General features: G+C 42.3%; 1 protein-coding gene across 1 annotated transcript in view; it reads left to right on the top strand.

The window, feature by feature from the left end:
• KLHL32 (kelch like family member 32) overlaps positions 1–26792 on the top strand; it is a 186786-nt gene that overhangs the window by 119632 nt on the left and 40362 nt on the right. Inside the window, 1 exon segment of the mRNA XM_030195636.1 lies at positions 7028–7754. Coding sequence (XP_030051496.1) covers positions 7028–7754 — 727 coding nt within the window.

The raw sequence follows: 26792 nt of genomic DNA, 5'->3' as shown, positions 1-26792 counted from the left end.
TATGTGCCGAAGGCGACATTGAAGAGGTGGACTTTGAGTAAGGATTTGAAGATGGGCAGGGAGGGGACTTGGCGTATGGGCTCAGGGAGTTTATTCCACGCATAGGGTGAGGCGAGGCAGAAAGGGCGGAGCCTGGAGTTGGCAGTGGTGGAGAAGGGTACAGAGAGGAGGGATTTGGCCTGTGAGCGGAGGTTTCGGGTAGGAATATAAGGGGAGATGAGGGTAGAGAGGTAATGAGGGGCTGATGTGAATGTTGGCAGCAGCTCACTAAAGTACATTGAGCTACCCAAAGGCACACCGTCTTTACCCCACTGCCCATCCCCACCTCCCAGCAACAGTATACGTGCACCATGGAAAGGCCACCATGCCATCCTCTGTCTCCATGGCCACTTCAGCTCACACAGTGCCTGTGTACTGGATACCCACACCTCAGCCCCCCCCCCACACACACACAATGTGGCTGTCACAGACTATGTGAGAAGCATTGCACAACATGTCCCAAAATATTTCTATATGTGATGCCAAGAAGGCCCATCACCTGAACCCCATCTCCAACAATTTGTGTTTTGTAGATGATCCGGCATCCACAGGGACCTTGACGTGCTCAGGCACTGGTAAAGGGAGATACGGTGCAAAGACCTAGGCCTCATCTGGCACATAAGGGAACGCCTCAAGGTCTGATGCAAGTCCCACTGACATTGCACCCCTATAACAGCTCTGTCCTGGATCAAGGCTTGAGTATGTAGTTACCCTCATTACAGTGTGTCCCCAACGCCCATATCCACTAGAATGTGCTGCAGCCAAACCCAAAACTATGAGATGACATGGAAAGGAAGGATGAAGGGGAAAAGGGATAATAATAAGAATAATAATAATCCAGCATTTATATCTTGCTTAACCTAACAGTTTTAAGCAGGTTGCAATAAATAAAAACAAATCTTAAAAATAAATTACAAATTTTAAATCATATTATCATATTCTCTAAAATATCAGTAAAAAATTCTACAAGTGAAATTAAAGGTATTTTTGAAATATCCATGTTTTTCTCGCATGTCAAAATTGTAGGTAGTCTGGACCAGCACCCTCCTGTGCCACAAGGAAAAGTAGCCAGCATGTTACACACAGCTACCAAGCACATTCCAGCAGCTATGGCAGGGTAAATAAAGCTGTAACCTGAAAGAACCACAGTGGGAATTAAACCCACATCCCCTACACTAAAGGCCCACAGCACTAACCCCTACACCATACACATACCTGACAAAGGAGTGTAAAAGGAGGACAATATACTGACCACAGAGGGCTGTCAGTGCACAAGTTGCCACCCAAATGGATGGCCTCACATGGGCCACACCCTGCATTGATTGTATATATATCATTGTGAGGTACAAAGCTAGGTATGCAATGCTAGGAAGCAATGGTGCTGGGGCCGCTTGATAAAGTGATCATAACATGATCAGATTTGATATAAGCTCTGGAATAAGTATACGTGGAGGGGCATAATCGAACGAAAACGTCTATCTCCATGGGCGTTTATCTCCGAGAACGGGTCCGTGAAGGGGCGGACCGAACCGTATTTTGGGAAAAAATAGACGTCCATGTTTTATTCGACAATTTGTGAGCTGGGCGTTTTTGTTTTTCAGCGATAATGGAAAATGAAAGTGCCCAGCTCAAAAACGAATAAATCCAAGGCATTTGTTCGTGGGAGGGGCCAGGAGTCGTAGTGCACTGGTCCCCCTCACATGCCAGGACACCAACCGGGCACCCTAGGGGGCACTTTTACAAAAAAAAAAAAAAAGGTAAAACAGCTCCCAGGTGCATAGCACCCTTCCCTTGGGTGTTGAGCCCCCCAAATCCCCCTCAAAACCCACCGCCCACAAGTCTACACCATTACTATAGCCCTAAGGGGTGAAGGGGGGCACCTACATGTGGGTACAGTGGGTTTGGGGGGGCGGTGTGGAGGGCTCCCATTTACCAGCACAAGTGTAACAGGTGGGGGGGGGATGGGCCTGGGTCTACCTGACTGACGTCCTCTGCACCCCCTAATAACTGCTCCAGTGACCTGCATACTGCTGCCAGGGAGGTGGGTATGACATTTGAGGGTGAACATAAAAAGTTGTGAAACGGCATATTTTTGTGGTGGGAGGGGGTTTGTGACCACTGGGGGAGTCAGGGGAGGTCATCCCCGACTCCCTCCAGTGGTCATCTGGTCATTTAGGGCACTTTTTGGGGCCCTATTCGTGGAAAAACAGGGTCCAGGAAAAGTGCCCTAAATTCTCGTTAAAAACATATATTTTTTTTCCATTATCGGCGAAAGGCGCCTATCTCTGATCGGCCGATAACCACGCCCCAGTTCCGCCTTCACCACGCCTTTGACACGCCCCCATCAACTTTGTCCGCATCCGCAACGGAGTGCAGTTGAAAACGTCCAAATTCGGCTTTCGATTATACCGCTTTATTCGTTTTTGTGAGATAAACGTCTATCTCCTGATTTGGGTCGCAATATAGGCGTTTTTCTTTTTCAATTATAAGCTGGATAGGAAATCCAATACTTTAGTATTTAATTTTCAAAACGGAGACTATGATAAAGTGAGAAGAGCGGTAAAAAAAAAAAAACTTAGAGGAGCAGCTGCAAAGGTCAAACCTTTACGTCAGATGTGGATGCTGTTCAAAAGTACCATAATGGAAGCCCAGGCCAGACATATTCCATGTATTAAAAAAGGAGGGAAAAAAGCCAAATGACAGCTGGCGTGGTGAAAAAGTATGATGAAGGAAGCTATTTGAACTAAAAAAAAAAATCCTTCAGAAAATGGAAAAAGGATGCAAATGAAAATAATAGGAAACAGCATAAGGAATGGCAAGTCAAATGCAAAGCCCTGATGAGGAAGGCAAAGAGAGATGCATTGGAGGAAAAAAAAAACACGTAGTAAAACCTTTTTTAGGTATATTAGAAGCAAGAAGCCGGGAAAAGAATCAGTTGGACTCCTAGATGACCGAGGGGTAAAAGGGGCTCTAAAGGAAGACAAGGCCATAGCAGAGAGATTAAATTAAATTTTTGCCTCAGTCTTCATCAAGAAAGATGTGGGAGAGATACTGGTGCCAGAAATGGTATTCAATGCAGATGAGTCAGAGAAACTGAATCAAATCTCTGTAAACCTGGAGGATGTAATGGGGCAATTTGACAAATTGAAGAGTAGCAAATCACCTGGACCGGATGGTATACATCCCAGAGTACTGATAGAATTGAAAAATGAACTTGCAGAACTATTGTTATGTATAAATGTATTTTTATGTTACAAAAGAACCTAAAGTGTTAAGAACATCATTTTTTCCATACCACAAATTGGGTTTAAATAAACAACTAGTAACTTGTACTTACCATCTGTCTGGTTACTGGGTCTTAAAATCCTTTTAGTTTTCTTTCCCTTCCATGGTCTAGGACTTTGGAGGCGAGGTTATGTGTGTTCACATGCTGGTGCACTAGAGTGGAAGATTGCATGAATTTGGAGAGACAAAGATGCTGAGAGCTGTGTGACTGCAAGATCCAATGAAGAGTGCCCTTCCTTAGTTAGGGAACTCAGTACAAGAACAGAGAAACTATTTAAGGATATACAATTATTATTTATTTTGTTAGTTAGCCAGCCACAGTTATCCCTGAATCCCAGCTAGTGCTGTTCCTGCTGTTAGTCAGGAAAGAAGGTTTTTTTTTGTTGTTTTCATTTAAAGGGTGAGGCAGTAGGTTCCTGTACTGAAAGAGAAGATCCTGAGCTCCAACATACAAGGGGGAAGAACAAAGAAGCTCCAAGAAGGACCAAAGATAAGTCTTCACTCCTATGCAAAAAGGAGACTGAAAGGTCACTGTTTAATCTGACTTACCTGTTGTAGAGACTGAATCTGGGTGTTCACACCTGAAAGACAAAGTAATTCAAAATAATTGATTCTTGAGACACACAATATAAAGGAAATTTATAGGCTGAGAGAGAACAAATAAGATACTTTGGTTAATACTTGTCTGTTGGTTTCACTGTTGTTCTACTGCTGCACCTGTAGAAAAAAAATTATGCTATTAGTTTATGTATAAATGTATTTTTATGTTACAAAAGAACCTAATGTCTTAAGAACATCATTTTTCCCATACCCCAAATTGTGTTTAAATAAACCACTAGTAACTTGTACTTACCATCTGTCTGGTTACTGGGTCTTAAAATCCTTTTAGTTTTCTTTCCCTTCCATGGTCTAGGACTTTGGAGGTGAGGTTAGTTTAATTGTCTCCGAGCTCAGAGGTGAACTGCAGGCTTGAGATATTCGGACACGGGTAATAGTAGAGCTTGCAGGGCCTTCTGGGACGAGGAAGCTACAGTTAGTAATATGTAATTTATCTTTAAAATGAAGCATGGTACCAGACGATTGGAGGGTGGTCAATGTAACACCGATGTGTAAAAAAGGTTCTAGATGTGATCCTGTAAATTATAGACCGGTGAGCCTGATGTCGGTGCTGGGCAAAATGGTAGAGACTATTATAAAGAACAAAATTACAGTGCATATACATAAGCATGGATTAAAAAGACAAAGCCAACATGGATTTAGTGAAGGGAAATCTTGCCTCACCAATCTACTACACTTCTTTGAAGGGGTGAACAAACATGTGGATAAAGGTGAGCTGGTCAATATTGTGTATCTGGATTTTTAAAAGGCATTTGACAAAGTACCTTGTGAAAGACTCCAGAGGAAACTGGAAAGTCATAGATAGGAGGTAGTGTTCTATCGAGGGTTAAAAACTGGTTAAAAGATAGAAAACAGAGAGTAGGGTTAAATGGTCAGTATTCTCAATGGAGAAGGGTAGATAGTGGGGCTCCCCAGGGGTCTGTGCTGGGTCTGCTGCCAGCTGAAGACTTCGTCCAGCGCTGGTCTGCGGCGGTGCTACCACATTGCCTGCCCTGCTGTCTCTTCCCCTCATATCGGGCACGCTCCTTTTAGTGAAACTGAGCATGCTACTTTTCCTTTAGAGAGCCATCCAAACCTTTTTTGAACCCCACTAAGCTAACTGCTTTTACTACCCCTGCCCTGAAGAATCCACTAGACCACTAGGGTGGCTTGAGGTATGTGCCAGGAGGGCACCCTGCAGCTTGGGGGAGAGGAGGCAAAGCTCAGATCGCCATTCGTTTCCCTGGGGACCTTGCAAGACCTGGGTCCATCCCTACAGGATCCCCGCAGACATGGAGGGGATCCCCACCGCAGGAATCCTGCCATCCCCGCTCCCCTGCAACTCTCTAATTCAGACTCTGTGATTAACAGCCTGCTGTTGTAACCACTAGACTACACTATCACCCCTGGGCAGGGCTGTTCTTGGATGGAATGCTAATTCATACTTTTGAGCACTCTGCTCTAGTGTGACAGATATTAGGAGAAAGGGCTCATGTTACTTGCTATTACTTGGGAGCCCTGGCAAGAAGGTGAAGTGTCCCCTCCTCCTGGTTTAAATTTCCAAGGTCTACTGCTGTTCAGAATCTGGGGCAGATGTAGTTTTGCTAGCACTCATAAAGACCACAGAAGAAAAAAATTATTTATTTACAGTTTTTCTTTTTTATTTCATTGTTTCCTTTACATTTATGTATTTTTCTTTTTAAAGCCTTATTTTGTCCATATATTTTACTCTTGATCCTGTTGGGGAGCATAAGTCAGTTTTGATCCAAAAGTATTATGGAGAAAAGTTAGAGTATTTTGGTTTCCAGTTTTACAGAGAGATATTTATCCAGAAAACTTGGTCTAGGTTGAATGGTTTGGGAGATTACACATATACGTAGAGAGAAACATTTCCTTTCAGAAAAAAAAAAGTGACTCACAGATGAACGTTTAGGTTCTTTTAGAAAATAAAGTAATGTGGCCGCCCTGTTAGTCTGCTTTGATTATATAGAAAAAAGTGTCCATGAACAAATGGTAGGGGATGTCATTTTATTGGTCTGACTTCATACATTTTTTTTTTTACTGGCTTTTGAGAGCAATGATCCTTTTATTAAGTCAATGCAATGAGCTATGGTTGATGTTACTTGAATATACATATGAAGCACATGTTGCATTGTCCACGTTGGGATAAAATTTCATCCATCTGGTTAGGTCGTGACTGAGAATGTGCTTTTAGCATAACCTGTTATAATATAGCCAGAAAATAATAAACTACAGTACATATGGGCTTCTTTCAAGTCATCTACCCTCTAACTTCCTAAGGAGCCGTTTTAATAAGGTGCATTATTTAACATGGTATTTTGATTAACACACATACAGAGTTACTAACGTGCACTGCCACGTTAGCTTTCTAACATTGTTAATGCACATTATTGGTAACTAAGGGGTCCTTTTATGAAGCTGTGGCAAAAGGTGGCCTGCGCTGGTGCCGGTGTTTGTGTTTTTGATGCGCACCGAGGCCCCCTTTTACCACAGCAGGTAAAAAAGGCAGGTTTCCCTTTTCTTAAAGATATGGCCATGCAGCAAGTGAACCACTTGCCGCGTGGCCATTTTTGGAGGGGAGGGAGCACTTACCACCACCCATGGAGGTGGCGGTAAGGGCTCCCACGCTAACCCAGCGGTAACCGGGCAGCACACAGCACCGCCCGATTACTGCCAGGTACACACCGACACTACAAAAATTGAAATATTTTTTGCAGCGCCGAAAATGGCGCATACTAGGGGAGGGAACTCCCGCCAGACAGCTGCAGTAGCCCGGTGGTGCTTACTGCTGCTTCGTAAAAGGACCTCTCAGTTCTATTGAATTAAACGGGACCTGCAGTAAAATAACACACATTAATGGCGTTCATGTGCACTAACGTGGTAACGCATACTAGTAACTCTAGCAGATAGTCCTACTGAATTGCAGTCAACAACAAATTCTGCTAGTTGCTTCCTTCAGCATTCTCATCCCTCTGCGCTATCTTTTTATAATTTTTATTGACCAGTGAATTTTATTGCCTAATAAAAACTGAGTAATGTTGAACCATGTCCATGCTTTCTAAATGTTTATGTTTCCTTCCCTTAGCTGGCTGTGAGATGGTTAGAGCACAACTGCCGCTACCAATACGTAGATGAACTTTTGCAGTACGTCCGCTTTGGCCTTATGGATGTGGATGCACTTCATAGGGTAGCCTTGTCTAATCCCCTAATAAAAGCTAGTGAAACGGCTACAGCACTAATCAGCGAGGCCTTGGAATATCACCAGAGTATTTATGCACAACCGGTCTGGCAGACCATGAGGACAAAATCCCGCTTCCAGTCCGACACGCTCTACATTATCGGTGGCAAAAAACGAGAGATCTGCAAAGTACGGGAACTCCGCTACTTCAACCCTGTGGATCAGGAAAATGTCCACATAGCAGGAATGGCCAACTGGAGTGATCTAGCCCCCATGCCTGTTGGGCGGAGTCACCACTGTGTGGCCGTTATGGGCGATTTCTTATTTGTAGTGGGTGGTGAAGCTGAGCATGCCAGTGGCCGCACCTGTGCGGTAAGGACCGCCTGTCGGTATGACCCACGCAGCAACACGTGGGTAGAGATTGCTTCAATGAAGAACTGTCGAGAGCACTTTGTGCTGGGAGCTGTGGATGAATATCTGTATGCTGTTGGGGGCAGAAATGAACTGCGGCAGGTCCTGCCTACGGTGGAGCGGTATTGCCCCAAAAAGAACAAATGGACCTTTGTTCAGTCGTTTGACACATCCCTCTCATGCCATGCTGGATGTGTAGCAGATGGCCTGCTTTGGATATCAGGTAGGAAACATTTCATAGATTTTATTTACTTTAAAAAAATGAATTTTAACATAAATTGAAATAGTTTCATTGAAATGTGACTTTGTAGTTTTAATTATTTGTAAAAGTACAATATGCTGTTTCCATGAGTATTATAATTATCTATATGTATCTATACGTATGATCAGTGGCGTAGCAAGGGCGGGGCGGTGGGGGTGGTCCGCCCTGGGTGTGAACGGGTGGGGGGCTGCTCTGCTGACGAGTCCCTACCAGCTCCATCCACCCGGCAGCTGTATGGTGCGGCGCCTTGTGTCTGCATTGCTGTAAGAGAAGAAAATCGCCTCGTTGGCCCTTTGTCCCGCCCTCGAGGAAATAGGACGTTACATCAGAGGGCGGGACGGGACACAGTGATGGAAGGGCCGATGAGGCGATTTTCTTCTTTTACAGCAGCGGGTGGACGGAGCTGGTAGACAGGTGGGGACTGGGCCGGGGGGGGGGGGGGGGGGGTGTGCACACAGCAGCGATCTGCCTCGGGTGGCAGTGAACCACAGAACGCCACTGTGTATGATTGTAATACTCGTAGAATTGTAATCCTCATTAAAATTTTTTTTACATTTTAAATTGTTTTGATTAGAGAGAATGTACTGATGTGTGATATGCAAAACCTTTACAACATATCTTAATTAGAATGGTATACCACATAATATTTGTGTTCTATATAGCAGGTGCTATACTGCATGGACTATAGTTTTAATATAAGGTGTCCTGTGCAGCATCTCTGTATGCAAATAGCAGTATTTACTTGTGACTAGCTTGGCCACTGTTTGGAAAACAGGATATTGGGCTAGATGGACCACTGGTCTGACCCAGTATGGCTACTCTTATGTTCTTATGAGTGGATTTCATACACATGAGCATGGTGATTTCAGCATGCTGCTATTTACACTTGTAGGTGACCCAGGATGCCTAGATTAATAGGAGGCAGGTCATAGGTGTGGTTTAGATAAGCCAAAAAAATATACCTGCATTTCCGATTTTACAATGGGAAATACACTTGTATCTTTTGCACGGCATGCATGACCATTTGAAAAATGTACATTATGGCCAGTGCTTGAAAGGAGGGATCGAGGGAGCAATTGTGCTTAGCTTCCAGGAACTTTGGTCTTTAAAATGTAAAAATTAACTTTTTATGGCTTCCCTTCTTAACTAGCTGCAGTTCTATGTATCATTGACTGGAATATGACTCATATATAAAGGAGGTAATTCTATAAATTGGCATCTAGACGTACTTTCCACTTATTTATGTCATAGGTGACAACGGTAGTTAAGAACATAAGAATAGTCATACTGGGTCAGACCAATGGTCCATCTTGCCCAGTGTTTTGCTTCCAACAGTGGCCAATCCAGGTCACAAGCACCTGACAGAAACCCAAATAGTAGCAACATTCCATACTACCAATCTCAGGGCAAGCAGTGGTTTCCCCATGCCTGTCTCAATAGCAGACTATGGACTTTTCTTCCAGGAGCAAACCTTTTTTAAACCCAGATATAGTAACTGCTGTTAGACCTTAACTATTCTTTGAGTGAAAAAATATTTCCTCCTATGTGTTTTAAAAGTATTTCCATGTAATTTCATTGAGTGTCCTCTGGTCTTTATACATTTTGAAAGAATGAAGAATCGATTCTCTTTTATCCGTTCTACACCACTTAGGATTTTATAGACCTCAATCATATCTCCCCTCAGCCATCTGTTTTCCAAGCCGAAGAGCCCTAACCTCTTTAGCCTTTCCTCATATGAGAGGCGTTCCATCCCCTTTATCATTTTGGTTGCTCTTCTTTGAACCTTCATTTCTACTCACCGTCATATCTTTTTTGAGATACGGTGAGTAGAAGTGAATGCAATACTCAATATGAGGTTGCACCATGGAGTGCATTATAATATTTTGGGTCTTTTTTACCATCCCTTTCCTAATAATTCCTAGCACCCTGTTTGCCTTTTTTTGGTTGCCGCCACATACTGGGCAGACGTTTTCAGCGTATTATCTACAGTGACACCTAGATCTTTTTCTTGGGTGCTGACTCCTAAGGTGGACCCTAGTGTCAGGTTAAGTATGATTTGGATTATTCTTCCAAGTGTGCATCACTTTGCATTTGTCCACATTAAATTTCATCTGCCTTTGGGTGCAAAGGTACACTAGGTGCTATTCTGTAAGGTAGTGCCTAAATTCTATAGTGTCGTTCCTTTATTCCTGCAATGGTCATCTGGTCATTTAGAGCACTTTTTTGTGTCTTATTTGTTAATAAAACAGGTCTAGACCAAAGCATCCAATTTATAGTCCTGGATGTTTTTGTTTTGTTCCATTATGGCAGAAAAATGCCAATAGGAACACCCAGATTCTATCCCTAACATGCCCCTGACAATGCCCCCTTGTGATTTGAACGCACTTCTGACGGTCTTCATAGATAAATGTCTAAAAATTATGAGAAAAACGTCCAGGTGCAGATTATGCCACTTTTTGGATGTTTTTCTTTTTTGCAAATGATCTCCATAATAACATAACAGATGATGGCAGATAAAAACCTGTACGGTCCATCCAATCTGACTCCAGTGAAGCAAGGGCATTCTGCTCTATCCCTTCCCTTCCAAGCAGCCTCCAGGGAAGAGGAAGGGAGGTGGTGAGCCTGGAGTGGAGCAAAAACAGTCACTACTCCCTAATCCAGCCCCTCTTCTCCTATTTCTCATGGTTCACCCAAGCCTCTCCCGGCCCCATGGCTGCATCGGTATCCTACTTGAGGTTAGCTTTCATTGAAGAAATCTGCAAAGCTGCAACATGGTCTCCCATCCACATATTCATATCTCATTACTGCCTCAGGCAAAGTACCCGATGCGACGGTTGGTTTGGGCAGACAGTCTTGCAGAATTTGTTTGGTGTCTAGAATCTAACTCCATCCTCCTAGGCCCCTTTATTATGTTCTAGGCTGCACCACCACAATCAGTGTGCTGCTGATACACACATTAGTTTAAGGAGGAGTAGCCTAGTGGTTAGCGCAGTGGACTTTGAGCCTGGGGAACTGAGTTTGATTCTTACTGCAGCTCCTTGTGACTCTGGGCAAGTCACTTAACTCTCTATTGCCCCAGGTACAAATAAGTACCTTGATACACCACATAAACCACTTTGAATGTAGTTGCAAAAACCACAGAAAGGCAGTATATTAAGTTCCATTCCCTTTCTCTTAATTGAATTAAACTTAGTCTTTCCATTGCAAGACTTTATTGTCCTACTGTTGTTGTTTTCAGTGAGCCTGGTAGCTAGGGATTCCCCAAGTGTAAGGGTACATCTATCCTGCTTGTCCTCAGAGAAAGCAAAGTTACTTACCTGTAGCAGGTGTTCTCTGAGCACAGCAGGACAGGTCTCCTTACACCCCTCCTACCTCCCCCCGGAGCTTAATTCTCTTTTAGCTATTTTATGTTACTGAGAGTCCCAGAAGGCACTTGCACATGCATGGTGGGACTGCTGCCAAAAGCCTGTTAAAGGTGTAGTGTGCTGGACAGCATCCTCACCAGGCTCCCTCTGGATGACGTCACCCAAGTGTAAGGATACCTATCCTGCTATCCTCAGAGAACATCTGCTACAGGTAAGTAATTTGAGCCAATGGAAGGTTAAGTGACTTGCCCAAGATCACAGGGACCAGCAGCAAGATTTGAACCTGGAGAGAAACTAGTAATCTCCCATCTGTAAACATGGTGAAAGCTGTGTGAGGTCACCTACCTGATGGGTGACAGAAAATGGCCTCTTTGTTTCACATATCATCATGCCATGGGTCTCACCATTCCCCTCACACCTTGCTAACAGCAGAAGTAAGAGTGTGTTTTCTGTTCCTTGCTGCTCAGTGCAGGAAATTTGACTGGAGCACCCTTTATTGAATATTTATTTATTTGGATTTTGCTCACACCTTTTTCAGTAATAGCTCAAGGTGAGTTACATTCAGGTACACTGGATATTTCTGTGTCCCAGGAGAGCTTACGATCTAAGTTTGTACCTGAGGCAATGGAGGGTTAAGTGACTTGCCCAAGATCACAAGAAGCAGCAGTGGGATTTGAACTGACCACCTCTGGATTGCAAGACCAGTACTCTAACCACTAGGCCACTCTTCCACTCCATTGAGTGCTGCTTCTTCCTGGTGCCATTTATAGAATCTGGCCCTAATTATTTATTTTCCATCAGTACTCAAAATTTATGAGATTGCTGATTCAGTAGCACCCAATGAATACGTCCTTTTTTTGTGGTCTGTATGCCTGAATTATTCAAAAAGGCTAGTATATGACAGTTTATTAGGATTTCTATACAGTACAGTCTCTATTATCTGACTTTCGGTAATCTGAGCATCCAGCATATCCGACAGACCCCCTGGTGATGTGACTGCTCTGTATTTGTGCTCAAATTGACTGCTCTACAATTTTTTTTCCTTTTTTTTTTTTTTAAATCCATTGCTGATTAGTGTTAGTGTAACCCTGTAGGTTGGAATATGTTTTAAAATAAAAATACCTTGGTAACAGGATTGGCTCTGGGTGGTCTGGGTCAGGAGGCAGGACCTCGGCAGTGACATTGCCGCAGCTGAAAGTTGTGATGGTAGGAGGAAGAACTACTGGACCTTCCTGCTATTTTTAGCTGCGGCAATGTCACTGCTGGTCCTGCCTCCTGACCCAGACCACCCAGACCCGATCTTGTTGACCAGGTATTTCTTATTTAAAAAAAAACATATTCTAACCTACAGGGTTATATTAGTAAACATTGTTTTCCGTATTATCCGACTTTTCACTTATCCAACAATGGGCTGGTCCTGTTTACGTTGAATAATCAAGACTCTACTGCCTTTTTGAAGAAATTCACCCAAGGCGTTGCATAGCAAGAATATGTCAACACTACTGTAATGCAATAATGTATTCTACAGCAGTCTGACGACAAATAATTTGCATCAGCTCCAACTGAATCAGAATGTCACAGCACAACTAATGCAAAGTTGTAAGCGATATTTATTTATTAGTATTTATTTACCGCCTTTTTGAAGGCATTCACTCAAGGCAGTGTACAGTCAAACATAAGCAACAGACAATTACAGTAGTAAAAATATTCAAACGACAATACAAAGTGTAGCATAGTATGCTACATTAAAATGTCAACACAATGTACAATAAAACATTTTAATAGACAGCATGGGGTGTAAGCAAAGATGGAACATATGGATAGATAAGATAGAGTAACAGAAGTAAGCTCATAAGAGAGTAGCTTAAAGAAAGTTGCTTGAACATTATCTTGGCTAGGGTAGGCGTGGATAAACATGCCCTGCTATAGTATGTGCAGGCAGTGTCGTTTACTTCTTCTATTAAAGGCCTGGTTGAAGAGCCAAGCTTTCACCTGCTTCCTGAAGTAGAGATAGTCTTGTGTTAAGCAAAGCCTTTCAGGGAGTGCATTTCAGAGCGTGGGGGCTACCCTGGAGAAAGCTCGCTTGCGGGTATCACAGTATGATGTCCATTGGAGAGGGTGTGGTTAGGGAAACTCCTTGGGAGGACCTTAGTGACCTTGAAGGTGTGTAGAGGGAGGTAATGTTCTTCAAGTACTCAGGGCCATTTCCTTTAAGGGCCTTGACGGTCAAACATAGAGTTCTAAATTTGGCTCTCATTTCTGCAAAATCTCCACCGGCAACCACTATAATACAGGACTAAATTTAAAATTATGTCTGATCTGCAAGGCCCTAAAAGGAAATAGGAAAAGTACCTGAAAAACAGGATCACCCTCTATGCACCGGTCACTATGGTCTTCCCAAGGAGTATCCCTAACCACACCCTCTCCAAAAACAATCATGCTATTTAATACCTGCCAAAGAATCTTCTCTGGAGTAGCCAATGTGGATGTTTAGATCTGGAAAACTATGGGCCTCTCTCTTCTTTTTTTTGTTACATTTGTACCCTGCGCTTTCCCAGTCATGGCAGGCTCAATGCGGCTTACATGGGGCAATGGAGGGCTAAGTGACTTGCCCAGAGTCATAAGAAGTCGGCCCTTGCAGATCACCAATGTGGCCACGCAGGCTTCTGCTTCTGTGAGTCTGACGTCCTGCACGTACATGCAGGACGTCAGACTCACAGAAACAGAAGCCTGCGCAACCTTCTACATGGAATGTTGCTAGTGGAATAGCAACATTCCATGTAGAATCTCCAATAGTATCTATTTTATTTTTGTTACATTTGTACCCCGCGCTTTCCCACTCATGGCAGGCTCAATGCGGCTTACATGGGGCAACGGAGGGTTAAGTGACTTGCCCAGAGTCACAAGGAGCTGCCTGTGCCTGAAGTGGGAATTGAACTCAGTTCCTCAGGACCAGAGTCCACCACCCTAACCACTAGGCCACTCCTTCACTTTTTTGGCCACATTTATTGAGAAAGTGGTACTTGATCAGCTCTAGGACTTCATCATCCTGGAAAATGTTTTAGACATGCATCAATTTGGGTTCTATGCAAAACATAATATAGAAAGGTTGCTAATATCCAGCTTTGATTCAACTTTCTGCATTTTTTTGATGGAGGAACAAAATATGTGCTGCTAATGATGGACGTATCAGCAGCCTTTGATACCTTAAATCACTCTCTATTCTTATAGCAATTAGCTACCATTGGTGTAGGTAATACTGTTTTGAGATGGGGTCTCTTCTTTTTTGACAGGTTGTTTGCAACAAGTCCACTAAGCTGATGATGACTCTCCATGGTTTGCTTTATCTGCTGTGCTATTTATCATCTATATGCAACCAGTGTGCTGGGCATCATCAGGCCTGGGTGTATTTTATTCGATTTATGCCAGTGACTTGCAGGGTTTATTTTGTACATATTAAAAGCTTGGTAAGCTCTTCTGAGCAGGGACTGTCCTTATTTGTTAATTTGTACAGCGCTGCGTAACCCTTGTAGCGCTCTAGAAATGTTAAGTAGTAGTAGTAATCTTGTGCTTCAAGACATTCGAGAGGTGGATATTTGCTAATAGCTTATGTTTTAATATGTAAAAAACTGAGATGATGTTTTTGAAACGGTCATCTGTGCGACAGCTGCCTTCGAATTTCTCTATAGATGAAAGGACTCTGCCCATTATGAAAACACTTAGGGGCCCTTTTACTAAAGGGCTGGCATGCGGCAACAGGCTTGCTGCACGCCAGTCCGGAACTACTGCTGGACTACTGCTGGAGCCTGGAGGTAGTTCCCACCCCCAGCGTGCGCCATTTCCAACGCTACAAAAATATTTTCCTTTTTTTTTTAGCGCCGGTGCTTTGCCAGTGGTAATTGGGCAGTGCCGCGCTCTGCACGTTTACCACTGGGTTAGCACGGGGGCATCACCAATCTTATGGAACACTTTGCCGATAGAGTTTGACAAAGTGCCGCACGAAAGACTCCTGAAGAAATTGCAGAGTCATGGAATCGGAGGTAGGGTATTATTATGGATTAAGAACTGGTTGAAAGATAGGAAGCAGAGAGTAGGATTGCGTGGCCAGTATTCTCAGTGGAGGAGGGTAGTTAGTGGGGTCCCGCAGGGGTCTGTGCTGGGTCCGTTGCTTTTTAATGTATTTATAAATGACCTAGAGATGGGAATAACTAGTGAGGTAATTAAATTCGCCGATGACACAAAATTATTCAGGGTCGTCAAGTCGCAGGAGGAATGTGAACGATTACAGGAGGACCTTGCGAGACTGGGAGAATGGGCGTGCAAGTGGCAGATGAAGTTCAATGTTGACAAGTGCAAAGTGATGCATGTGGGTAAGAGGAACCCGAATTATAGCTACGTCTTGCAAGGTTCCGCGTTAGGAGTTACGGATCAAGAAAGGGATCTGGGTGTCGTCGTCGATGATACGCTGAAACCTTCTGCTCAGTGTGCTGCTGCGGCTAGGAAAGCGAATAGAATGTTGGGTGTTATTAAGAAGGGTATGGAGTCCAGGTGTGCGGATGTTATAATGCCGTTGTATCGCTCCATGGTGCGACCGCACCTGGAGTATTGTGTTCAGTACTGGTCTCCGTATCTCAAAAAAGATATAGTAGAATTGGAAAAGGTACAGCGAAGGGCGACGAAAATGATAGTGGGGATGGGACGACTTTCCTATGAAGAGAGGCTGAGAAGGCTAGGGCTTTTCAGCTTGGAGAAGAGACGGCTGAGGGGAGATATGATAGAAGTGTATAAAATAATGAGTGGAATGGATCGGGTGGATGTGAAGCGACTGTTCACGCTATCCAAAAATACTAGGACTAGAGGGCATGAGTTGAAGCTACAGTGTGGTAAATTTAAAACAAATCGGAGAAAATTTTTCTTCACCCAACGTGTAATTAGACTCTGGAATTCATTGCCGGAGAACGTGGTACGGGCGGTTAGCTTGACGGAGTTTAAAAAGGGGTTAGATAGATTCCTAAAGGACAAGTCCATAGACCGCTATTAAATGGACTGGAAAAATTCCTCATTTTTAGGTATAACTTGTCTGGAATGTTTTTACGTTTGGGGAGCGTGCCAGGTGCCCTTGACCTGGATTGGCCACTGTCGGTGACAGGATGCTGGGCTAGATGGACCTTTGGTCTTTCCCAGTATGGCACTACTTATGTACTTATGTAGTTACATTTGATGACCAGTATAGAAAACAATTAAAAAATTCTTTTTACTTAAGCATTTTCATACCCCTAGCAGCTCTGTATAATTCTTTAAAGCTACCAACACCATTGTGAAGAGGAACATGTGATGAAGGTCGTTGATTGTTTTTGATTTTTAATTAATTTATTGTTGTTTTTATGTTTTTTGCTGTCTCTTAGAAGTATGGTTGTTCAGTTTACCAGCGTAATGTTTATGTGCATGAGCTGTAAACTGCTTTGGACTTTGGAAATAGTGGGATAGCTTTTAATACAAACAGTTTGAAGTATACAGTTTCCTTGCAGCTAAATATTGATCTCAACCTGTTTGTTACCATTTCCTTTGCCATAAAGTGGCACATCGTTAAGTTATTCACGATTGTTAAATCACAAGAGGATTGTGAACAATTTCAAGAGGACCTTATGAGACTAGGAAACTGAGAGGGGAAGTTAACATGGGCTACTATTAAGACAGGTTATTTTATCACTAGTTCTATTTTAGCAGAGGCATTTTGAGCTAGATTCTACATATGGCATCTAAAAAATAATGCTCAACACTATTCTATAAATCACACTTAAAGTTAGGTGCGGTTTATAGAACAGCGCTTGCACCTGGAAATCACGCCTAACTTTAGGTGTGGCCATGTGCACCAACTGAAACGTAGTGCAAATCCTTGCACCTAAATTAGGCGCAAATTCCCCTTATGTGTATAAATTCTAGGAATGCCCCCCCCAATCCACCCATGACCCTTCGATTTCCGCATGTCTTTTCCAGACTTGCACATAAAATTTAGGCGCAGATCCATTATCTAAATATACATGCATAACTGCTAATTAAATCTAATTAGTACAAATAATTGCTTGTTAGGATGCCAATTATCAGCACTGATTGGCTCATTATTCAATTGTTGTGCGTGCAAATTGGGTGCATGCCCAAATTTGTGCTTGCAACTCAAGCTCTATATATAGAATCTGGGGGTTTATGCAGTGAGACCTAGTTACTAATAACCTGGGTTAACAGTAAAATAACCTGTCTTAATCATAGCCCATATTGATAATTTCCCCCCCCCCCCCCAAGCATCCGGTTGGCAGATGAAATTTAATGTGAGCAATTGCAAAGTGATGCACGTAGGGAAGAACAACCCAAGCTATATCTACATGATGCAAGGTTCCACATTAAGAGTCAACACTCCGTAAAAGGATTTAGGTGTCATCATTGATGATACATTGAAATCTTCTGCTCAGTGTGCAGTAGTAGCTAAGAAAACAAATAGAATGTTGGAAATAATTGTTAGGAAAGGAATGGAGACTGTACATATACTTTAACATACAGTTATGAAAGGCTTGCAACTAAATGAAGATTTGCTTACAGTATCTTTGTAGCTGGTCAAAGAAATGGAAGGTGTTAAATGAAAATATGGATTGTCTTGTTAATTGCTAATCTTCAGATACACATGTATGTTTTTGTTCGGTTTGTTTTTATGTTTGTATGCTTTGTTGCTGTTTTTCTTAAAAAATATATTTAATAAAATAATTGAAAAAAAAAGGAAAGAAATGGAGAATAGAACAGTGCTTTTGATTCACTTCATTTTGTGACCACATCTTGAATGTTGTATGCAGTTCTGGTCACCGGATCTCAAAAAAAGAAGTGGAATTAGAAAAGATACAGAGAGTGGTGATCAAAATGATAAGCATAGGGGAGTTGTTCCAACCCCTTTGTGCACTTATGCATTTATTTTTATCCAACTTTTATAATATAAGTGGAGGAGTGGCCTAGTGGTTAGAGCACCAGCCTTGCAATCCAGAGGTGGCCAGTTCAAATCCCACCACTGCTGCTTGTGATCTTGGGCAAGTCATTTAACTCTCCATTGCTTCAGGTACAAACTTAGATTGTGAGCCCTCCTAGGACAGAGAAATATCCAGTGTACCTGAATGTAACTCACCTTGAGCTACTACTGAAAAAGGTGTGTGCAAAATCTAAATAAATAATATAATAATTAATTTCAACCTTACCTAAACTGGAAACAAAATTGTCAAATGGCTGAGCTAAAATCCAAGTTTTGCCTTGGTATCAGAACCCAGGCTTCCAGAAAGTGCTTTCCTATGCAGTTAGAGGTAGAACATTCTGAGCCCCTACTCCAGAAAGGGGCCAAACAAATTTAAACAGGGGGTGAGCGTGGATTGGCCACTGTTGGAAACAGGACACTGGGCTTGATGGACCTTAGGTCTGTCTTAGTGTGGCAATACATATGTACTTATGTTATTCCAGGAAAGTAGCCCAACAGAATCAAAGCTCTGACGTTTGGAGGGAAGTTTAAAATTCTGAGTTCAAGGAAGAGCTTTGTCTTCCTCCCCCAAAGGGGTCCGCAGCAAGGGGAGATGAAAACCTATAGGAGGTGGCTAAGGAGAAAGGCGGAAAGCCACTTTGGTCCACAGCTATCTCCTGGTACATACTGAAAGGAGAGAGGTTTGTTCCCAAAGGTCAGGGGTTACCAGTCTGATCCACAGCTGTCCCCTGAAGCACAGAGTGTAAAAGAGAAGAGAAAAGGACGGATAAATTGGGGAGATCTGAACCTCAGCAGAGAGAGTAAAGCTGCTGCTACTGACCCACAATCCTTGTCAGGGAGAGGATTTGGATGCTGGGAGCAGTGGAGCTGGTGAGTGCTGAGACCTTGAGAGAGATGAGGTTAGGCCTTACTCTTGGGTGCTGCTTGAACTGCCAGATCTAGGAGCAAGGGAGCACTGGGGAACACAGAGAGTGAAAGAGCAGAGAGGAGTCTGATTGGGGCATAGAAGACCTGTTTGCCTACTAAAGAGGAAAAATGGAGAAAGGCAGTTGACCAAATTAAAGAAGAGCAACAGGTACGCTACTGACAATCAAAGATTGTAACAACTTTCTGGCCTGGAAAGAGGTGTGAAAGATGTATGAGTTTGAAGTAGAGAGTACTGCTCAAACTGATACTTTTTGCGAGTATTTGAATGTATTCTAATGGATAGGTGCCTCATTGTTTTCCTAAGCCTTCTTTACCTCATAATGGTAGTTTTGAGGAGCCCATCCGTGTTTTTCCTTTGAATTTACTATCCCCCATATTCAATATATGGCACCTTAAGTTGTGCGTACTAATTTGGCTGCACAGCCAAAATGTGCACACAACTTGACTAATGAGCCAACCAGTGCCAATAATGGATACTTAACCAATTAGCGCCACTAATTGGATTTAATTAGAATTTACTTGCACAGCCTTGTAGGTGTTTATCTATAACACGGTGCATGTAAATTCTAATGTGCACAGTTGAAAAGGGGGCATGGAATGGGCAGGTTGTGGGCTTTTCAAAAAAACTATACACACTATTATGGAATACAACCGATCTGTGCCTAACTTAGATGTGGGTATTTAGGCCTGGTTTTACATAGCCTAAATGGGTGCTTCTAAACTTTAGTCACAAGAAAGGTGCGTGAGAGTATTCTATAAACCAGTGGTTCCCAAACCTGGTCCTGAAGGCACCCCAGCCAGTCAGAGTTTTAGTATATCCACAATGAATATATGAGATAGATCTGCACACAGTGGAGGCAAATCTCTCTCATGAATATTCATTGTGGGTATCCTGAAAACCAGACTGGCTGGGGTGCCTCCGGGACCAAGTTTGGGAACCACTGCTATAAACTATGCCTAACCTTAGGCGTAGTTTATAGACTCAAGCTAACCGTGTGGTTTTCCGTGCTGATTTTTAAGGCACCATATATAGAATTCCCCTATGCCTATTTAATACTAACTATTAACATTTAAGCTGACAACATTGTGCATTGAGAGAGAAGGATTTGGAGATCTGAGTTATTCTAGACATAAACCCTACCTAAATTTCTTTTGCACCAGCCTCTAGGGTACCCCTCAGCCCCATCATTCTAGGAAGTCCTCTACACCTATAATTATACTCTGCCGAACTGTTGTAAGCACTATTTTTAGCTTTTGCTTTCAATATTTATTTTTGTTTTTTTTGTTTGCCTATTGATATATGATAAAGTAGCATATTATAGCTGAATATGCTCATATTTTCTATGTATGTGTTTAATAGTATGTAAATTAGTGACATCACACCTAATTAAGGTGCAAAGTACTGTTGTTGGAGTGCTCCGGGGAAAGCAGACATGGTAATGCAGCACCCTAACACTCTGACAGCTGCTGTGCCTGATTCCTCTTGCTATATATTTTGCCTTGCATTTATTATTTTGGTTAGTGCAATGCCTTTTTTCCACAAATATCAACTGGGTGTAGTTATAGAGTCTGACATTCTGTAAGACTGCAGTTGTTCTTTGCAAACTTCCTTTATTGTTCCTCATATATTTAGAGGCTCCAGATCCTTCCCATTTAAGAAAGAAAAGGTTGAAGACTTAGAGCCAATGTAATATTTTAGACAGCATCAGGCCTGAACAAACACAGTGGGCTACTTAATTCTGAATTTCAGCAGAAAATGGTTGGCAACTTCTATTATCACGCTTCAAAGCTAGATGGAGGAATTTTTTTTTTTTTTTGTACTCCCCAAAACTGATGGTGATAATATAAGGTAGTATGTTTAATGACAGACGTATCTATAGAAAGCACTTAAGATGCAGATTATCTCCCTGGGGAGGGAGATCAAACCTGCCAATCTATAAAATACACTTGTTAGGGGAAAGCATAGAATCTGAGGAAGAGCTTTGATTGCAGGGGACAGTCTAGCAGCATGCGGTATCACAACCTAAAGAGCGGAGAAATCAGCTTGATGACTTTCAAAGCTGAGAATACCGCTACAGGCAAGGGTACTCCACTCTAGAAGAAATTAAAACATATAGAGTGTTATTAATTCCATATCTATTTTTGTGTAGTCAAATCTGTATGCAAATCCTTTGCATCTCATTTCGGCAGATTAATCTAAAAATGAAGAAGAGGGTATGTGAAGTGAATGCAATTATAAGGCACCACATGTGAGCAACATTTGCAAGAGAGAAAGAGTTGTGTGCCATGAAACTTGGGGTCTAGCGATATATTTGTTTATTATTATTTTACATTTTCTCCTCTAATAAATAATTATAGGTATCCAGATGGAATATCAGATTTCAATAATTCTGGTTTAGTAAAATTAAAAAAAAAAAAATAGGAGAAGGAAAGATGTTAATTATTATGGTATTTTTAAAAATAATTAATAATATTATTACACTGAGGTATGGCTAACCTGAACTTGGGTTTATTCAGTTTTCTGGATCTGTATAACCATTAATAGTTTGATATGTATATAAGATTATCTGTGTTTAAGATTGTCTCTTGGTCCAAATAAATAAAGGGGTCCATTAACTAAACTGTTAAGTGGCTAATGCGGGTTTTACTTCACATTAAATATTGGCACAAACCCGTGCTAACGTTTAATGTGCATTAAGACAGACCACGTGGTAAAAATGCCGTGCTAACTGCTTAATACAGCAATGGGCAGGATTGGGGCAGGATCAGAGCGGAGCAGTGCAGGGAGTGATATTTTTAACCTGCTAGTTGTCCCAACAGGCAAAATAGTGTGGCTGCAATTACTGCCACTCAAGAGGAGGCGCATCCGTGAGTCATGTAGCATGCGCAAACGGGGGAGGAAGCCAAGGAGTAGTAAACAAATAATGTATGAAGGCGCTTCCTGCAGTGGCACACTTCCCTTATATCTCCTACTCTACAACCCCCTTCCATTGAAGTTCGGTTGACACCCGCCCACCATATTCGAAGCCTCTTCCTCATGTCCTTGGTCATCCTCCTCATCTCTGATCCTTCAAACATGTCTAGTCAAATCTTGTCCCCACAATCAAACCCACTCCAACATACATTCACTGCACCATCCCAACTAATTCCACCCCCAAATCTTTACCCTTCTCCAGCCCCCGACCCCATCCAGGACTTACTCAAGGGTCATTGAAATGTTCCCCAGTGATGCAGGGTGGTATAGTTCCCCTCTGTTGCCACCAGAGTTGGCACTGTCCATCAAAACGGCACCTCTGCCCCCTAGGTAGTCTCACAAGACTACTGCTAGGGAGCAGCCCCTGCTAGGGGGCAGAGATGCCATTTTGAGGGATGGCAGCAACCTGTGTGGCAGTTAAGGGGGACTGTTGCTGCCTGGCATCACTGGGGAAACATTTCAATGACTCCTGGGTGAGTTCCACAGGAGGTTTGGGGGTGGGGGAGTGTAAAGATTTGCAGGGCCGACTTAATTGAGCAGGGCAGGGTATGGTTGGGGGTGGGTTTGATTGGGGAGACAAGACATATTGGAGGGATCAGACATGTTGAGGGGAGCAGACACCGATCAGACTATAGGGGGGGATTGAAGAACGGAGAACATTGAGAAGGTATGGCACCGTGAGAAGAGCCTTTTTACATTATTTATTTATTTACTACTTCTCCCATGTTATATGCTATGGCAGATAACACTGGCACCTCTGCTATCTCCCACAGCATAAATGCATGGCAGATGCTAGGCACGCCCCCTGCATTTTCTTCAGCGGCTTTACACTTTCCGCACTAAAATTTGCTCTACTAGCATGCAGGAACTGCAAAACCTTACTGCACTTTAGTAAAAGGGCCCCCAAAGTTTATTACACTGTGCAAAATTAACAAGGCCTGTCATCTAATAACTAATGGTAACAACAGCAAGATACAGCATGATATCTTTAATTCATTTTGGACATGACCATTAATGCAAAAAAATAGAAAAAGGGCATTTTTATGACTGCGGAAAAATGGCTTTAGCGGCGCACTAGAAACACCCACATAAGTGTAGGCTAAGGCCATCTTTTACTGCAGCTTAGTAAAAGGACCCTAAAAATCGAGGATTTTTTTGTTTGTTAAGTAATGTGTCCCTTTTACTAAAGCTTAGCACATGCTAATGGATATAGGTGCACACTAAATGCATCATGTCCTATGTTATACCTCTGGGCCACGTGGCATTTAGCACACGCTAAAGTCTATTAGCGTATGCTAAGCTGTAGTAAAAAGGGCCTCAATGTGAGATCTGTTACCTGTAACTATGAATAAATGGAGATGCCTTTCCATGACATAGGCAAATGATATGGAAATTCGAATGACGAGTGAGGTGATTAAATTTGCAGATGATACGAAACTATTAAAACATGTGCGGGCTGTGAAATATTTTAGGAAGACCTTAGGAAATTGGAAGACTGGGCATCCAAATAGCAGATGAAATTTAATGTGGACAAATGCAAGGTGATGCACATTGGAAAGAATAATCTGAATCTTAGCTACCTGATGCTAAGGTCCACCTTGGGGGTCAGCACTCAAGATAAAGATCTAGGTGTCGTTGTAGATAATATGCTGAAATCTTTTGCTCAGTGTGCAGAGGTGGCCAAAAAATCAAACAGGATGCTAGGAATTATTAGGAAAGGATGGTGAAAAAGACTGAAAATACTATAATGCCTTTGTATAATTTCACGGTACGTCCGCACCTTGAGTATTGCATTCAGTTCTGGTCGCCGTATCTCAAAAAATATATGCCAGAATTAGAAAAGCTTCAAAGAAGAGCGACCAAAATGATAAAGGGGATGGATTAGGGCTCTTCAGCTTGGAAAAGATAAGGATGAGGGGAGATATAATTGAGGTCTACAAAATCCTCAGTGGTGTAGAATGAATAGAATAAAATCGATTTTTTACTCGGTCCAAAAATACAAAGACTAGGGAACATTTGAAGTTACATGGAAATACTTTTAAAACAAATAGGAGGAAATATTTTTTCACTCAACGAATAGTTAAGCTCTGGAACTCTTTGTCAGAGGATGTGGTAAGAGTGGTTAGTGTATCTGGGTTTAAAAAAAGGTTTGGACAAATTCCTGGAAGAAACGTCCATAGTCCGCTATTGAGACAAACATGGGAAGCAACTGCTTGCCCTGGGATTTGTAGTATGGAGTGTTGCCACGATTTGGGTTTCTGCTAGATACTTGTGACCTGGCATGGCCACTGTTTGGAAAACAAGATACTGGGCTAGATGGACCACTGGTCTGACCCAGTATGGCTACTTTTATGCTCTTATGAATGGTCCCTTGCACACGAAACAGCACTCTACATCTTCCAGTGGTGGGCACTCCTCTCACAGATCTTTTTGCTACCCACCTCAATACAAAATACAGCCAGTTTTGTTCCAGACTATCATCCCACCATAGTCTTCAGAAGGATACTTTCTCCATCTCTTGAAACATAGGACTTCTTTATGCCTTCCCTCCAAATCTTCTTCTGTCACGAGTCAACCAACAGTCTTGGTTCACCTGGCTTCTGAAGCTCTCAGTGGATAAACCCATTCCTCTGGGTTGACATCCAACTCTTCTTACACTGCAAAAAAGGTCACTTTCTTCACCACAATCTCAAGAAACTTTCATTGACAGCTTGGTGACTTCATGGAGCTCACAGTCTTCTTCACAATTAATGCTTGAAGAAATTCTTAAAGCAGCTCATAAATCATCTACTGACAAATCTTATTCCATGAAATGAAAAGATTGGTGTGCAAACTATCACTACGTTCCATCTAACTGTTCTGTCCAAACTCTTTTATAATATCTACATCAATTATCCAATTCAGGCCTTCAATCATCTTCCATCAGAGTTCATTAGCAGCAATTCCATTCTACCATAAGGATCAGTCATCTTTTTCCACTGACCCTTTACTACAGCATTTCTTCAAAGGCCTACTCTATTTACATCAACCTTCTCCAACTTCGTGGGACTTAAATTTAGTATTATCTTAACTTCTATATCCATTTAAGCCTCTAGACTCTGCATCCCTTCAACACCTTACTTAGAAGACTTTAGTTTTGATTGCACTTACCTCTGCAAGTCACACCAGTGAATTTACAAGCTTTGCTACATTATCCTCCTTATACAATTTTTTTTCCATCAAAAGCAGGCCTTCAGACTCATACGGAATTTCTCCCTAAAGTAGTCTCTTCTTTGGGACATTACCAATTTTTTTCCAAAACCCCATTTGACGTCTGCAGAAACTATTCTACATACTCTAGATTGCAGACGAGCTCTCCTTTACTATCTCAATAGAACAAAACACCATAGACAGTTTTTCTTTTTCTTCAATCAGAAAACATTACGACAACCAGTCTCCAAATTTACACTTTTGTCATGGATTGCAGACTGCATCTTATTCTGTTATGAACAATTTAATATGACACCTCCATCAAGACTAGGAGCCCATTCAGTCAGCACAGTTTCTACCTCCACAGCTCATCTTCGAGGAGTAACACCTATAGACATATGTAGGGCAGGTCTACCCCTCATACCTTCTCCCTCCATTATTGTATAGACACGGCAACTAGAGCAGATGCTAAATTTGGACAAGCTGTGCTCCAGAACTTATTTTCTTCAGAGTAATTCCTCTGCCTTGTTTATCTCTTTCCATGGGTGTCCGTGACTAACTTTCATTCCATGGGCTTGGGAGTCACCATCTGTGTCTGCATTATTCTGTGACACAGAAAAAAGCATAGTTGCTTACCTGTAACAAGTGTTCTCCATTGTCATCAGGATAATGCAGACACAACTCCCACACGCCTTCTCCTAAAAAAAAAAATGTGAAGAATGCAGAGACACATGCAGTTTCTTTCTATTCATCTTGCTTTGCTATATTATGAACTGAGGGAATTCTGACATAGAACTGAGAGGAAAGACCAAGGATATACCCAATTGGCTGTTGATATATAACAATCAAGCTAGGGAGAGCACATTCGAACATGCAGCTTGTGGAGAAGCCTAACCATCTGTGTCTGTATTATCCTGATGACAATGGAGAACACCCGTTACAGGTAAGCAACTATGTTTTTCACATTTATACGTGTATAAACTGGCACTTGAACATTTATGTTGCATAACCATCTAAGTCCCTATTTTACAAAGTCAGGGTATTTACATCTTAAACCCAAGTACATGCAAATAGCAAGGGGGCATGGTCTGGGCATGTCTTGGGTGGGACAAGGACATGGCAAGTTCATAGACATTTATTCCCTATTTCAGATGGAGTCTAAATGTCTGAGTCCTAGTAAATCGAAGTTGGGAGTTGCACCTGCTACCAAGCAGGTTTAAGGTTTTGTGAAGAGCTGCTATTGAACAACACTCCCCTGGAGGGATAAGGGGAGAAGGTTTTCCCTTAATTCTCCAGTGGATTTTGTCCTCCCCAAATACCAAACTAGGATAATAACTGGTTATGAGGCCCTTTTACTAAGCTGCGCTAAAAAGTGGCCTACGGTATCAGTAGCGCAGGACTTTTCCGTGTGCTGAGACCACTTTTAGTGTGGCTGTAAAATGGCTGCATTTTCTGTATTAATAGCCATGTGCTTATTTCCCAATTAACGCGTGGCCATGAGCACGTGAGCCCTTTGCACCACCTATTTACTAGGC

Source organism: Microcaecilia unicolor, chromosome 3 (genome assembly GCF_901765095.1).
Source record: "Microcaecilia unicolor chromosome 3, aMicUni1.1, whole genome shotgun sequence".
Taxonomy (NCBI): domain Eukaryota; kingdom Metazoa; phylum Chordata; class Amphibia; order Gymnophiona; family Siphonopidae; genus Microcaecilia; species Microcaecilia unicolor.
Note: the sequence above shows the minus strand (reverse complement) of the source record. Positions and strands in the feature narration are given on the sequence as shown.